This window comes from Penicillium odoratum, assembly GCF_028828045.1.
Source record: "Penicillium odoratum strain IBT 22623 chromosome Unknown utg000003l_segment0_segment0, whole genome shotgun sequence".
Classification (NCBI taxonomy): domain Eukaryota; kingdom Fungi; phylum Ascomycota; class Eurotiomycetes; order Eurotiales; family Aspergillaceae; genus Penicillium; species Penicillium odoratum.
The window spans coordinates 1715623-1730394 of NW_026643145.1; the positions used below are offsets into that span (position 1 = coordinate 1715623).

The 14772-nt window shown below is 48.2% G+C and overlaps 7 protein-coding genes across 7 annotated transcripts; 3 read left to right on the forward strand and 4 right to left on the reverse strand.

Annotated features, from left to right (window-relative positions):
• Positions 1-214: 214 nt before the first annotated feature.
• On the reverse strand, positions 215-2440 carry N7520_003896 (glucose-6-phosphate dehydrogenase; the record flags this gene model as incomplete). The annotated part of the gene is made up of 9 exons (XM_057137831.1): positions 215-327; positions 378-749; positions 798-1082; positions 1131-1215; positions 1272-1469; positions 1540-1890; positions 1955-1975; positions 2027-2099; positions 2397-2440. 9 exons carry the CDS (start codon positions 2438-2440, stop codon positions 215-217), a joined length of 1542 nt encoding a protein of 513 aa, XP_056998296.1.
• Positions 2441-4411: 1971 nt separating this feature from the next.
• On the forward strand, positions 4412-5276 carry N7520_003897 (60S ribosomal eL33 domain-containing protein; the record flags this gene model as incomplete). The annotated part of the gene is made up of 5 exons (XM_057137832.1): positions 4412-4436; positions 4557-4566; positions 4771-4824; positions 4886-5028; positions 5083-5276. The coding sequence occupies 5 exons, from the start codon at positions 4412-4414 to the stop codon at positions 5274-5276; spliced, it is 426 nt and encodes a 141-aa protein (XP_056998297.1).
• Positions 5277-7702: 2426 nt separating this feature from the next.
• Positions 7703-8890, forward strand: N7520_003898 (DUF2406 domain-containing protein; the record flags this gene model as incomplete). The annotated part of the gene is made up of 5 exons (XM_057137833.1): positions 7703-7880; positions 7936-8013; positions 8085-8210; positions 8268-8318; positions 8373-8890. The coding sequence occupies 5 exons, from the start codon at positions 7703-7705 to the stop codon at positions 8888-8890; spliced, it is 951 nt and encodes a 316-aa protein (XP_056998298.1).
• Positions 8891-9534: 644 nt separating this feature from the next.
• On the reverse strand, positions 9535-10406 carry N7520_003899 (DUF3602 domain-containing protein; the record flags this gene model as incomplete). Its single annotated transcript, XM_057137834.1, has 5 exons — positions 9535-9654; positions 9726-9848; positions 10022-10091; positions 10272-10302; positions 10364-10406. 5 exons carry the CDS (start codon positions 10404-10406, stop codon positions 9535-9537), a joined length of 387 nt encoding a protein of 128 aa, XP_056998299.1.
• Positions 10407-11380: 974 nt separating this feature from the next.
• N7520_003900 (putative mitochondrial phosphate carrier protein) lies at positions 11381-12773 on the reverse strand (the record flags this gene model as incomplete). The annotated part of the gene is made up of 6 exons (XM_057137835.1): positions 11381-11453; positions 11504-11523; positions 11574-11919; positions 11979-12232; positions 12285-12449; positions 12510-12773. 6 exons carry the CDS (start codon positions 12771-12773, stop codon positions 11381-11383), a joined length of 1122 nt encoding a protein of 373 aa, XP_056998300.1.
• A 520-nt stretch (positions 12774-13293) lies between these two features.
• On the forward strand, positions 13294-13876 carry N7520_003901 (putative cystathionine beta-synthase (beta-thionase); the record flags this gene model as incomplete). The annotated part of the gene is made up of 2 exons (XM_057137836.1): positions 13294-13389; positions 13448-13876. The coding sequence occupies 2 exons, from the start codon at positions 13294-13296 to the stop codon at positions 13874-13876; spliced, it is 525 nt and encodes a 174-aa protein (XP_056998301.1).
• Positions 13877-14273: 397 nt separating this feature from the next.
• Positions 14274-14717, reverse strand: N7520_003902 (vacuolar ATPase assembly integral membrane protein VMA21; the record flags this gene model as incomplete). The annotated part of the gene is made up of 3 exons (XM_057137837.1): positions 14274-14401; positions 14461-14552; positions 14602-14717. 3 exons carry the CDS (start codon positions 14715-14717, stop codon positions 14274-14276), a joined length of 336 nt encoding a protein of 111 aa, XP_056998302.1.
• Between the last annotated feature and the right edge of the window lie 55 nt (positions 14718-14772).

Genomic DNA, 14772 nt, shown 5'->3' on the forward strand with positions numbered 1-14772 from the left:
TGAATAAAAAGCTTCGAGGTGTTGCGTAACGTTCTTTCATTGCTCACCATTTCTAGCATCGTTTCTGTAGCTTAGCCAACCGAGATCACAGCGACTCGACTTTCGCCAGCCCGGCCTGCCAGCTAACAGTAGTGAGGAGAGAAATCAAATAATTGGATTTTGTTCGCCTTCATATACCGCCCATATCGTCGTAAACAGCTACATTAACCACCATCTACAGACGGTTGGGGGTGGTGTTCGTCACCGGCCACTGGTAACCAGCGGCATCGCTGAACTTATAGCCATAGGAGGCAGTGAAATCATCAAGAACGGCAGGACCGCGAGAACCTGGGCAATCGTTAGTAATTGTCGACAGCAGAATGGTGCAGGAAACATACCGTATGGGTATTCCATGGGGATAATCTCCTTGTTGTCGTCCAAGTAGTGCAGGAGCGGGGTGAACATGCGCCAGCTGGCATCCAGTTCATCATCACGAACAAAGTTGGAGTGGTCACCCTTGAAGGCGTCCAGAATCAGGGACTCGTAAGCCTCGGGGATCTTGAGGTCAGAGAAGCGGCGGCGGTATGTCAAGTCCAGCTCGGTAACTACTGTCTGCATGGACAGACCCGGCAGCTTGGAGTTCATCTTAATGTAAACGGACTCGTTGGGCTGAACCCGGATGACAAGCTCGTTACGAGGAATATCCTTGAAGATACCGGAAGTAACGTCCTTGAACTGAATGCGGACCTCGGTCTTTTGCTCGTTAAGGGCTAGAGGGGTCAGTATCTTTGCTGATAGGGTGAATGTAGGTCAAATACCTTTACCGGCCTTCAGGATGAAGGGAACACCATCCCACCGCTCGTTCTTAATATAGGCAACCAGCGCACAGAAGGTTGGGCAACGCGAATCCTTAGGCACAGTGTCGTCTTCCAGGTAACCGGGCTTGCTACCGTCAAGAGATCGGCCATACTGGCCAATAATGACATTCTTGGGCTCAATTGCATCCATCGCACGCAGGACACGGACCTTCTCGTCACGGATATCCTCTGAGGAGAAGGAGATTGGGCGCTCCATGGCAAGTAGGGTGAGGACTTGCAGAAGGTCTAGAGATGATTAGTATCATGCAGACATTTGGATCCAGAGCAACATACGGTTCTGCATGACATCACGGATAATGCCGAACTCATCGAAGTAACCTCCACGGCCCTCGGTACCGAACGGCTCCTTAAATGTGATCTACACGATAATTAGAATCCATTTCGTCTTTTTTTAATGAAGAATCTTCCACATACCTGGACATTGTCGATGTGGTGACGGTTCCATGTAGCATTGAAGAACTCGTTCCCAAATCGAAGGATGAGAATGTTCTTGACCATCTCCTTACCCAGGTAGTGATCGATACGGAAGATCTCCTCCTCCTTCCAGTTAGGCTCCAGGGCCTTCTGGAGGTCGCGCGAGCTCTGCAAATCCTTACCGAAGGGCTTCTCGACCTAGTGGGAGGTGGAGTATTAGCACACTGCCAAGGGGTAACGTTTACCTCGGTAATCTCTCAAAACTCACTATTATGCGAGCTAGGCCGGTTTTGGGGTAGCAGTTGCGCTTCAATTGCTCGGAAACGGTAGTGAAGACACTCGGAGGCAAAGCCATGTAGAAGACACGGTTCTGCTCCTTCGATTGCCGACCCTTCTCAACCTCCTCGAGGTGCTTGTTAAGCTCGATGAACGAATCATCCTGATCGTACTGTCCGGAAACGTAGGTGCACAGCTTGCAGAACTGGTCTAATTGCTCCTCGATCTCCTTTGTGGGAATCTTGATGTACGAGCGCACGCGCTTCAGGAATTCCTCGTGGTCCATCTTTGTCCGTGCATATCCGACGATTTTAATATCCTTGGGGAGGAACTTGTTGCGGAACTAGAAAAATTAGACATTGGTTAGTCGAGCTCCAGGTAGTCGATTCCAGTTTTCAATCACGTACGAGGCCGAAAAGTGCGGGGAACTGGCAAACGAATTAGTCCTGAGTCACCCCCAATGAATCCAATGCACAAACCGTCTTCTTTTTTGCGAGATCGCCCGAGGCACCGAGCACCACAATAATGGTGTCATCTTTCAATTCGATGGTGCTGCGTTGGAGAGCCATTGTCAGTCGAAAACGGCTCAGGTTGATGAGCGCAAAATTTGCAGTGGATAACAGCCGATGGAGGGGTTCAAGCGGGAGGGGGATAGGATGGAGGCGATGCGATGCGTTTTTGGAGGAGTGGCCAGAGCAATACAAAGCAAGAAAATAGACTTGAAAAGGTCGCAGTGTGCTCCTTCAAAGTGCGACAATTCCTTAAAGGGTTGAAGGTTGAGGTGTAGCCGGCACACTTCCGCTGCCGGAGAGAGGGGGAAAAGTGATGTCAGAGAGAGCGGCCACTCACCCAGCATTCTGGCGCTCATCGGTCTGATTGATCAAACTGGCCATATTTTCAACAACAACACAACTGGGGTATAACTTAATGAATCAAAAGGGAAAGTAATATAATGACAGAGAGATTATGAAGAAGGAGGAAATTTAAATTTGGAATGTTGGGAAGGGAACAGGTTCCGGCGGAGCAAGTACTTTTCAATGCGTCTACCACGAGCTTTCGGTGGGGCAGGCTTGGAGGGTTTTTGGGTAATTTATGTTTCAATGATGACTTCAGGTATTGATCTTACCTACTGGGTATGGTCTTGGACTTCGGGGCTAAGACTGTTTTCGCCCTTATTTCCTATAAAAGAAGTCCTGGATTTGACTATCGAGCTAATCTAATTCTAACACGCAGCTACCTTAACTCCGTCTCGCTCATCACTTCCCCTGTACCATATGCAGTATGTACATAAAGATGATAATATCCCTATTGTCCTCCACTTTCCATTTTCTATTTCTCTGATTATCCCCCTTTGGCCCCATGAACCCCGCTGCCTCGAGCTTGTTGGGGGCTTAAAGCTATGTATAACCAGGCTAACCTAAATCCTGCGAGCTTCTAGAAGCTAATGCTGCAAGAGATGGAGCAAAAGAAAAGAAACAGATCATCTGATAAGCACCTCATACATACGGTGACCTGGTTTCATTACAGATTATCATCGTTAGAAACGGTTCCAAACAGCCTGAATTCAAGGTGGATTACGTTGCGGTGGCACTGATCAGGGAAAAAAGCCTACTTACAGTATGACTGTACATGAGGAAAGAAAAGTGGCTACCACCAACATAATGCGGTCAGTGATGCATTCATGAGTGGAGATTCCCCCTTCTATTCTACTGTGGCTGCTACTACTCTATGTTTGGTACAGAATTCACCCTATCAGCAAGCTGTACAATTGGAATGCTGGAAGGTATCACAAGCTCCACAGAGTTTGTTACTTATGGATTTTTAAACCCAAATCAGATGTCTTATTACTCTGGAGAAGACTTCTTTGATTTCATCAGCTGTATTTTATAACTGGTAAGTAAACGGTATTGATGAGGTCCCCGGTGACCCAAATCGTGGAGGAGGGAGATCAGCGCATTTGTCATCTCTCATACCAGACGGATTCTATTTTCCCGTGAGTCGCAATAAGTCCGGGGAATCGACCCGATCTAAGCGCTCGGCCCAGAGCACGCCGGATTCGGAGCATATTAACCGTTTGGCTTTGGTCCTTGGCCCGTGAGTATAAGCTACTACACAATTCGGTACGTGTATCGTTCCATGACAATCCTCATACCATCCCGCCAGTTAGAATGGTGGGGCGGGATGGGGGATAGTTCTGATTTTCCCAATCAGTACTTTCGGTCTGTGGCACGCCGGAGTAGTGATATCCGTTACTATATAAGGGGGAGAACTACCAGGTCTACCGAGTTTACCACATATTATCATCTAATTCGCTGGTCGAACTTTGATAAAGCCGATATAATCATCACATTAGCCGTTCCGCAATTCCGGAGCTGAAATGTAGGTTAACATGTAATGTCGTCATGGTGAAGTTTGTCAGCGATATGCATCCAGCCCCCGACTTGGACAAGCCGGTCCGGAAGACTGTAGCCCGACCTGGGCAGAATAGCTTAAGGCGGTGGGGTAGATAGTTGATCAGGTGGATCCAGTGCGAATTGGTCAAGGTCAGGTGATAAATATGGGCTTATGTGATCCAGGGCGATCTCGGCATCCGGAAATACGAATATTCCTTTTATCCTTGGGGAACCCATGGATCCATCCAGAACTGGCCTAGTGTGTGGAGTCACGGGATCTCGCTTACCCTGTCGCTAAGATCCTAATTGGGACTAGGGCGAAAGTCAGCCACCACACCTTGCAAATTGATTGTGCGCTCGACTCTATCGAAGCGACGACATCCACGACAACCGGCAACGACTTCTGATCTCTTGCGGGTCATTTCTTCGACTTCTCCTCCTGTCCCGCTGCTCAGAGAAAAAGCCGTCAACATGCCTTCGGAACAAGGTCACCGCCGTGAGTGCGCCCCCAGGAACTCCGTCATCTATCGAAGAACCCCGTTATACCACCGGGCGCATTAGGATGGATGGGGATCCGATCTAAATGAATGTATTATGCTAACATTTCTCTTTCTAGTTTACGTTAAGTAAGTCCTCATCTTTTCGCCGCGTTAGAAAGCATGCATGCACCAGTTCGAATGTGGTTCGATCAGCAAGGGAATATCGAACATTGATGGACACGCACATGGAACACCACAAACACCTACCACAACCCACTCGATATTCACCTGCCAAATTACATACACAAACGACATACGATGAGAATGGAAGATTAATACGGAATTTTTTAGGGGTCGCCACCTGAGCTACCAGCGCGCCAAGCACACCACCAACCCCAACACCAGGTACATAAACCCCTACGCAGAACGAAATAATCGAATGGAATGGAATCTGACTGTGATATAGCTTGGTCAAGATTGAGGGTGTCGAGGACTCCAAGGCCGCTCAGTTCTACCTTGGCAAGAAGGTCGCTTTCGTCTACCGGGCCAAGCGTGAGGTCCGTGGCTCCAACATCCGGGTGATCTGGGGCAAGGTTACCCGTCCTCACGGTACGTGACGATTCGCTATATTCTACGGTCTACTCGAAATCTAACCTCCGACAGGTAACTCCGGTGTTGTGCGCGCCAAGTTCCGCAACAACCTCCCCCCCCAAGACCTTCGGTGCCACCGTCCGCGTCATGCTCTACCCCTCCAACATCTAAACGGCAAATCTGTATCTAGTGGGCGATTCCCTTTCTTAGCGCAGACGGTCGGTCGGGCAAGGAAAAGTCGACGGAACGAGCCGATGTTGATATGAGGTGATGGAGTTGGCGGTTTGATAACGTTCTATTCGTGGGAGAAGACATGGGCCCATATCCAAAGCCCTATGAATCAAAAAATAACTTTTTTCCGTTTCACTTGTGTCAGTTCCCAGCTGGGAAAGAGATGCTTTTTTTATTCCCTCAAAAAGGAATGGGGGCGTCTCTGTGATTTCTCCTTGTTTTCTCTGGCACCTGGCGCATGCATGATATCTGTCTGGTCGTGCGGCGTCAGCTCCTCCCACTGTGTATCTGACTCATACACACCAAATTCCATACCATTTTCAGCAGACCGGTCAATCGAGTTCGATATCTTTGCGGGCCTCGTCTTGGTGTTAGAATGGCAGTTTTCCCCTGCTTTGGCTACTCCACCATGGCATGTCTTTAGGAACCAAAATATATCCACCTTGCGACTGATCTGTCTGTCTTCGGCTAGGCCTGGACTTCAATTGTAGAAAATCGCGTAATGTTTATCGGTATGAACACATTACCCAGGTGGACATGGATCAAGTATATCACATGTGCCACATGGTTGGCGCACGTGCTTTCCCCATGTACTGAAGTCCACGGGTGCTATGTGTCCCTGGATATCGTCCGCACCTGGGGAAATAGCCATATTTTGAATAGGTATCCTCAGTAAACTGCCTATGCTACGGCTATCTTGCAGCAGAGGCATAGATAGTGGTCAACATTGAAGGTTCCTGTAAGCGAGTCGTTTATAAAATTGAAGGTTACGATATGTTTTTCTGCTAACATTACATATGAATTTGCCAATTTGGTCTTCACCTGGGGTAGACGCACCGGCGCCACAATCGACGTTTAACCTAAAGTCACTTTAATCTCAAATAAAATTACAAAAAGCATCTGGTCCCTTTTCTTGGCGAGGATCATTTGTCATCTGTGCGTTGATGTACTAGGGTATCAGAGTATCAACACCTAAGGGCGGGGTAACACGAAGATCCTTGAAACATTCACCAGCCGCAAACTGCATTCAAGGCCATTTTGGTCCCGGCTTGTAACCAGCAGAGGTCTGATACGCGGATAGACTCTTGTGGCTTGATGCCTGATGATCAACAGTGGGGCTAGCCTAGTCAAAAATTGCCGGCTAGGTTGTCGCAATTGACATCACAAAGTTGATCTGATTCGATATGGATGATGTGGGGAATTGGTAGTGGACTGACCAGGGCAGTTTTCACTGAAAATTACGCATCCAAGGATCCAAGGTCCTCGGACTGACTGGTTACACGTTTCGGTTCTCGGTAAAGGACGAATCCCATCGAATCTCTAGATGTGTAGCGATATCCACATTATGGTTGTATAAGTTCGCACAAATCGATACCTGAATCTAAAAATAATTGGACGAGTGGGACCGAGAGAAGCTTTAACCGCATAAGCCAATTGGAAGTGGCCGGCAAACCATGCATCACACGCTCCAAGCAAGATTTTCGATTCAAGAATGTTCACTGGGGCTGAGATGAAACACACGAGAGAATATCACAAGGGTTGAAGATATAGGGGTGTCTGAGATCAGATGGTGGAGCTGGTTGAAATAGATCTCAAGCCTCAAGTTTTGAGTGGATATATATTGTGCACTTCAATGTACACAATCATAACAGATATGTCTCTCGGCAAAAACGCTAAAGCCCGGGCTGGGGGCTGGTGAAGCTCGGTCCCTGAGTCTTTTCATCAGGACCATGGCACGCTAGGGAAGAACCTCACCAATCGCATGCTTGAGACCTCCGGGCTGTGTACCACGGATCAGGCAAGAAAAATAGGAAATCAACTTGAGCCTGTCGACCTGAGCTTGTCAAGGAAAACCAACTGAAGGAACTGAATTCGTAAAGGAATGAGAATGAACCTGTAAACCTGAATATAATAAGCGGGAAGTGTATGCACGATCGACCCACCAAAGCCTGAAAAGTAGGAAAAAGCAAAATGATTGCGCGGCCTCGATGAGCATAACGGATCCGCTTCACAAGGCGCCGATATTTCTTGGTCTTTTTGGTCCTGGTCCCGTTCTTCTTGCGTGGCGTCTGTCGTCAACCCTTAAAAGAAAAAAGTCTCTTGCTTTGTTATTTAAATCTACAAACTCCCACCTTCCGTCCCCATCAATAACGGTGAAACTCCACTCTCTACTCCTTCACCGTCTACTGGCTATCTCCACCCAGTTACCACAGGCAACACAGACATACTATCTTCAATCCTAGGATACGACACTAGTGTCAGAAAATCTTGCTTTAGTGCCCCTTATCACTCAACGAACTCGCGCTCGACCTTCAAGTGGCCTGTGAACTATCTTGGCAGTGCCCACCTTCATATCGAAGCTCCACAAAGCCCGTTGCTCGAGCAGATCACACCCTGTTTCAGTGTCGTCCAGTTGCCTTGATCTCGGACGTTAATCAAGACGAACCGCCCCATAAATAAAATGGCTGCCCCAGAAGCGACCACCGCTCCTCAAAGGAGTCGTGGTTTTAGCGTCAAATCCGACCATTCTCGCAACTCTGGCCACAAGAGTCATCTCTCCGAATCCTCCCAGGAAAAGGCCCGTCGCAATTTACACACCAAAGCGGATCCCTTGGTCGCAATGACCGAATTACAGCCTAGTACGTTCTGACGCTCGGCGCGGTCGCATTTACATCATACTGATACTCAACTTAGTGGCCGTCGCACTGGAGAAGTCCAACCTGGGCTCATTGAGGGAATTCCAACATAAGGACCAATTTGGAAACCCAATCAGTTCGTCACTCTTTCTTTTCTAGCATTCAACCACGTTTTTGGCATGTCACTGACCCTTGCGTTCTTTCTAGCCGATCCTGACTGGTCAAACCCCACTCGCCCCCGTTTTGAGCGCCCTTTGGATACCATTCGATCGTTTGAGGCCGCGATATATGGAACATACAAGAGTCAACGCCCGGATTCCTATATCCGAACAGGTTCGTTATGTTCAACACCCACGACGGGGCCCCGGACTGATTATGATTCACCAACAGACGATGCCGCTTCACAAATGGGCGACTTCAGCCGACGAACAAGCTACTACGGTTAGTTCGGCGCATTCAATCGTTCATCCTTAAACATCTACTGACATGCAACAGGACCAAACAACTACAACAACGGACAAAATGGCCAATCCCACCCAGACAGTGTGATCGATTACGGCGCAAGCTCTAGCCAAGCACCCGAGAACCCATACCCCTACAACCAGAATGGACAGCAGCAACAGCGCCGACCCCGCTACCAGTCCCGCGGATCGGAGCAAGGTGTCTACGGTAACGGGAACCAGCACAGAGCTCCGCAACAACAATACCAACGCTCCTACGACAATGTCACCGCCATGTCGGGATCCGGGTCTGGAAATACCGATCCTTACGGCCAATCGACCGATCCCAGTTCGCTCAACAGTTCCATGGACCGTATGGACGACCGCGCTCAGGCCGAATACGGATACCAGGGTTACGCAGGTCCCAACGTGAATGGCAAGGGTATGGCATCTGCTCCTGCGCCGGCGAACTCGGAGTTCGCGCCTTCGCAGGGTGGCATGAATGTGGTTCGCAAACCTGCAGCAGCTGAGAAGCGGAAGAGTTGGTTGAAGCGACGATTCGGCAAAGATTAGATTTGCTTTTCTTCCGTCTCACTTTGATTGACTTTGCAATTCCTCATGGAAGATGTAACACCATCCCCCATTGGCGTTGATTTTCGTTTCATATATTTGTCTTTTCCTTTGCACAGTTTTGATGGGATTTATGCTTCTGACATTTGCTTCGGGCTATGCTTTAATGTCGTTATGATACATGGTGATTTGACGGGATATCGGGTTATGTTCTATGTTCTTGGTGTTTTGATTTTCATTTTCCCTTATGCATGGATAGCTTTTTCTCTTTCTACGTCTGCTTATCTCTGTGATCTGTATTTGATCTGCAATGAAACTCACGGGATACCTGAATTATTTGATGTTATGTACAGCAGGGCAGATCTGAGTCCATCGAATATCATGATACCTGACCTAGTAGCTACAAATCTGATCTACCAATTACGGAGTATGAACAGAAATATGCATTCATCGCAATATATGACCAATTAACCTCCAAGCAAAAGAGAACAAAAAAAAACCAGGCAGCTTCAGGGAATCACAACTAAATCAAACTTCATGGATCGAAAATCCATCATCCCCACCAAACCCACCTCCCGCAGGATCCACCGTAGATCAAATCGAAATTAAAATCGAATCTCAATCTCAATATACCTACTCCGTAGCTTCTACTTCTTCCCCAACAACTTATGCTTCAACCGATCCGCCAACCCCTCATGCGCATAATGCTTCCTCTCCTTCTCCTTCTTCGTCGCCTCATCAAGATGCACATTTCCCTGACCACCACGCTAAACACGAAAGTCAGCAAGCCCAAATGGAATTGAAATTGTAAATGAAACTGTGATACGATCGCACATACACCGGTATGGAAAGTCTCGTCACTGGAATTCCGCACCGCGAGCTCGGGTATCATTTCCGCGTCGTGGGGAACTTTCGAGGTTGGGCGCACGCGCGGGGAACCGATGTTTCCTGCACCACCGCGCTGGACAATGTCAGTATCTGTATTTCGTATTCCATTTCATATTTAGAGTTGGGTGTTGTGTAGCAGTGTAGAGTAGGGCTAGCTGGGTCTGGAGCTGGAGCTGGAGCTGGAGCTGATTGTTTTGGTGGTGGGGTACGGAAGCCCGGATAGAACTGGAGGGAAAGATTGCTTACGCCGGCGGAGTAAGCGCCATCGCCTTGGTCGCCGTAGTTTCCTTCACGAACGATTTCGCCGTCGATGTACCTATATACACTTAGCTATCTGGTCTGTCTGATCTGCACTGGTTTGGTTCAGTTCGGTTCTGCGGAGTAAGGTATTGGCGGGGTATGTAATGCAACATGCGGGGCTTCGACATCATATTTGGGATTGGGACAGGATTGGAATGTGAGCAAGGTATGTATACAGTATAGGGCATGAACATACTGCGTAGGGTCTGCGCCGATATTTCCCTGACCTGGAAGATTGACGGTTAGATTAGATTAGCATTTCCGTGGAGAGCCGAAGTATTTACATACCTCCACGGCCGTGAGAGACGATAGGTGCTTCGTGGTCAGACATGTTGTGATTGAAATTGATTAATGTCTGGGGAGAGAAAAAGTAAGTGATGTGATGTGGTGGTTGAGAGAGGAAAGTGTAAAGTCTTATCGCAGATCGGGAAGGGAACTTTGTGTATAGTGGGACTGGCGATAAGACGCAGGTACCGGATCTTGGTGGACTATACTTACCTGAGGGTCTTTATTAAAAGAGAGATTGCAAGATCAATTGAAGGGAAAAGAATAATTAGAATAAAGAAGAATACCAACCGGGCTATGATCACGGTATCGGGCGCTAACAGGTCCCTTTTTTGTGCTTTACCTACGAGGCCGTGACGGCTGACGATAGTGCCAAGCGAAATCAATAAGAATAGACTCTGCCGGTTTTCTATCTCGTTTTCAAATGCTCCTTTTCAGGTGACTGATTGGTGACGTCGATTACCGATAAGAGATGTGGCGGCGGTTGGTGGATGTTGTGACTAATGTCCAAGCTGATAGCGGTCTTGGCGGAGTCAACTGGTTGGATTATTTCTTGTACACAAGACTCTGTACAGTAGTCGAATAATTGGTATGAACCGATCAAGAGCAGGTAACATTTAGGACTCGACATATCGTGCATGCATTCTAGGTTGAATGGGATTTGTTGTCAAAAATTTCTGATTACCATTTATGAACCCTGATCATATATATCTGGGGCTGCGGGTTCATATCGCATGTAGTGCTTTATGCACAAGCAGTGTACCTATCTATGTACCTACTAGAAATTTTCCATCGTACACTTAGCGTGCCTACATAGAGCAAGTAATGTCAAGTATATACCATACTCCTCTAACATTGGCCTATTGGCTAATTGGAAAGAAAAGAAAAGAACAGAAAAGAAAATAGAAGGGAGGTTGAGAGAGGGCTTGATATCCCCATGGCAATTTCTTAGAATCAACTAAATCTGGGACTGAATAAAGAAATGACAGGAACATTTGAAATACACCACACAAATCCTGCTTACTGACTTTTCTTCTGCTCACCACCTCCACCGGTAGTCGGAAGACCCATGAAGATCTTGAAGGAATCATAGCTAAGAAATCATCAGCATTAGAACGCAAAACCGCACAACTTATCTCATACATCATCCACTGGAGACCGGTCTGCAAGTTTTGTTAGCATGAAAAAAGGCAGCATGTAGCTCATTACTTACCAGGGTACCGATCATGACGATACGGACCGGCAGACCGTTCCACAATCCCCGGAAGCCAATTTCCCCATAGATACGACTCATTGCAGCACCAAACGCCTCACCAGCCTGGCGGTTAGCATTCAGCTTACTCACCATCACATCAGCAGGGTGCGACACCATAGCACAGAGAATACCCGCCAAGTAACCACCACTGAAAGCAACGGCGGTCTGAGCGCCCTTGTTGTAGTCGGACTTTTGTCCCGGCAGAGTCTGGTAGATCATCTCCACAATGGTCTCGAACGATGCAAACTTCATCATAGTGTAAGGAATCTGCCGACCCCAAAGTGGGTACAGACCCTTGTACAGCCTGGTGGGGAGTTGTCAGTATCCTAGACAGAAGTTTAATTTTCGACATGCTTCACTAACCCAGACACTCCCTCCTTACCAACAACGGCTGAGATACCGCTGAAGGTCCCCTTGATATCTGGGGGAATAGTCGTCTGCATGCGTACTTTGATGGATTCAAATGGGCAGAGGGCTATGTCGGCGATCAGCTCGGCCGAGGCACTGGCGACAAGGTAGATCGAGGTCTTGTAATTTCTGGCATGTTCCTGGCCGACAAGATCACTGTAGAATTTCTTAAAATACTCGTATCCACCATACTTGAAAGCACCTTGGGCCTGGAAAACGTCAGACTCATGTAAGTCCTTTCTAAACGTTAGTGTTGCTTACACTGTAGCCAAAGAAGGTAGGACCCCAGCCAGTGACCACACCGCGCAGACCTTCAGCTGCACGAATCTTGCTGTATGCCTGCATGTTGCTCTTATAAAGCTTGGAGTCAACTTGACGACGGCATTTAATCAGATCTAAAGGTGTAACAGCCGTGTGGGTAAGACCCTATGCATTGCAATCAGAAATTAACCTTTAGCATGGCAAGATTCTCATCAGATCACTGACACAAGCAAGAAGACCACCAAAAGTACAGGCGGCATAGTACTTGGGAGTCCAAAGCTCGATCTTGCCGGCCTTATTCTGTGCCTTTTGACTCGCAGCTTCATATTCATGGACTGCTGTCTTTTTCACCTCGTCGATGGCACTCCAGGCGGGGAAGGGCTCACGTCGTGGGAGATTCCCGGGCTGCTCTGCCTGTTGGCGGGGTCCCAACCCACCAAGGGGATGATGAGCAGCTAGGAGTTTGACGACCGAGTCCGTGGGAATCATGGCCTGTTTACTGCGATCTATCAATGTGGGTAATCCAGAGTGGAGCAGATGTCCGAATGCAGCGATCTTTCTGGATCGAGAATGGCGGCTCCACTTTTTGAAGTCAACAACGAACCTGCGAAGCTAGCGCTTTATGGGTGAATGAGGTAGTCTGGTCGATTTGAAGGAAGTTCGAAATGATAGCGGAAGAATCCAGAGAGATGAAGAGTCAGATGAGACAAGAGCAAGGTTGACGGACCAAGCGCCCGTTGGAGATGACGTAGAGTTTGAGGGTCTTGGCGCGGGAAGAGGAAAACGCCGAGTTTGATCAAAGTTCGCTCTGAACGAGTTAAGTTGCATTTGTCCCTTGTTTTTATAACTCCAGGCTCAACAGAAGATTTACTGCCATTGGCCTTAGTCGAATTATTGTCAATTGCTAATTTATCACCTCTGTGACGTCTTATTCACCCTCGAGGTTCCCCACTTCCTCGCACCCCGAACCCCTCCATCTTTCGAACCCTCTCAATATCCACAAGCTAAAATGGCGTCCTACATGACCGGCAGCGAGGCCTTCACTCGTGAGAACCAACAAACAGTCTCCGCGCCCCAAGCAGCATGGGCCGACAAGTACCGCGGGGTGAGTCTACCCAGCGAAGCACAAAAAAATTTGAAGCAGCAGCTCATCACATTCACAGGCAACCATTGAAGACCTCGACCCGCCCCAAGCACTCTCCGTATCTCCTGACAGCCCTATCTCCGCCGCCCTCATGGCTGCCTACGAGCGCGACTACACCCACCTCACCGTCATCTCTGCCCAGCGATCCCTCCTCGGATACCTGAGCATCCCCCGATTGAAGGAGCTGATCCAGACTGGCACCGTGAAGGACTCCGACCCAGTCTCTGCTGCTATGCAGCGCTTCAATCGGAAGCGCGGAATCTATAAGGTCATCACCATGGAGACGCCCCTGGAGGAGCTGGAGGAGTTCTTCGAGAGCGAGACTGGTGCCAATGGTGACAAGCGAGAGAAGCACCCATTCGCCGTGGTCACCGATGTGGCACGCAAGTTTGTGCTTGGCGTTGCTACAAAGGCTGATCTGGAAGAGTTTGTGAAGCGACGACCTTGAGCGATTCATTAATCGTTGTGTTTGTGGAGGACTTGAGTTTCGGGTCATATCCCACGTGGCTGTAAAGCATACCGGCGTCTCCGTATAAATAATTCGGGCATTATGCGTTGTGATTTTATTTTCTTCGGAGTGGGGTCCCTTCAACATGGGCAGTGGCTTCTTTTAACATTTGTCGGAAATGGGGCCGGAGATCAGAAGATCAGGCCGGTGGGAATTTCGTTTTGTCTTATGATATCCAAATAACCCAGAAATCTCGTATGTCTTTTGTTACAAACTCACTGCGTCGAATATCAAGGACTGCAGAACCTTGAAATCGGGTTCATCGCGTCAATACACCTGCAACGCCAGGAATTAAACGTGGAATAGCACAAGTACAAGATGTGGCATCTTCGACCCATTACTGGCTTTTCTTGGACTGGGCTTCTTGTTGTTCTCCTTGGTCTTCCTTCCAGGCGACATAAATGTAGGCAAATAAGACCACGTTGGCAGTGACGGCTGCTGTGATTCCAGAATATGTGGCATTGCCTGTGGAAGTTAGTTACACCCGAACATATCATCTATGTTAGATATGGGTTTCATCTCACCTCCAAAGATCGAATTCAGGGTCAAAAAGTACATGCCAATGGGAGCAAATGCCATGGCAGCTGTGAAACCCAGAAGCTTGTAGATGACATCACTAAGTGGATGTTAGAACTGATTAGGAAATCCATCAAGATCACACATACGCTGAGACCGCTGGGGTCACGTCAGAGTCACTTTCTTTGGGAGACTTGGCCGCAGCTTCGGCATAGCTTGGCCGGTTAGGACGACGAGCGACAGATTCCGAGCCTTGAACATCCATGGTAATATTTTGTAATGTTGAGTTGAATTGATTAATTCGGTTTTGGTTGGAAGCT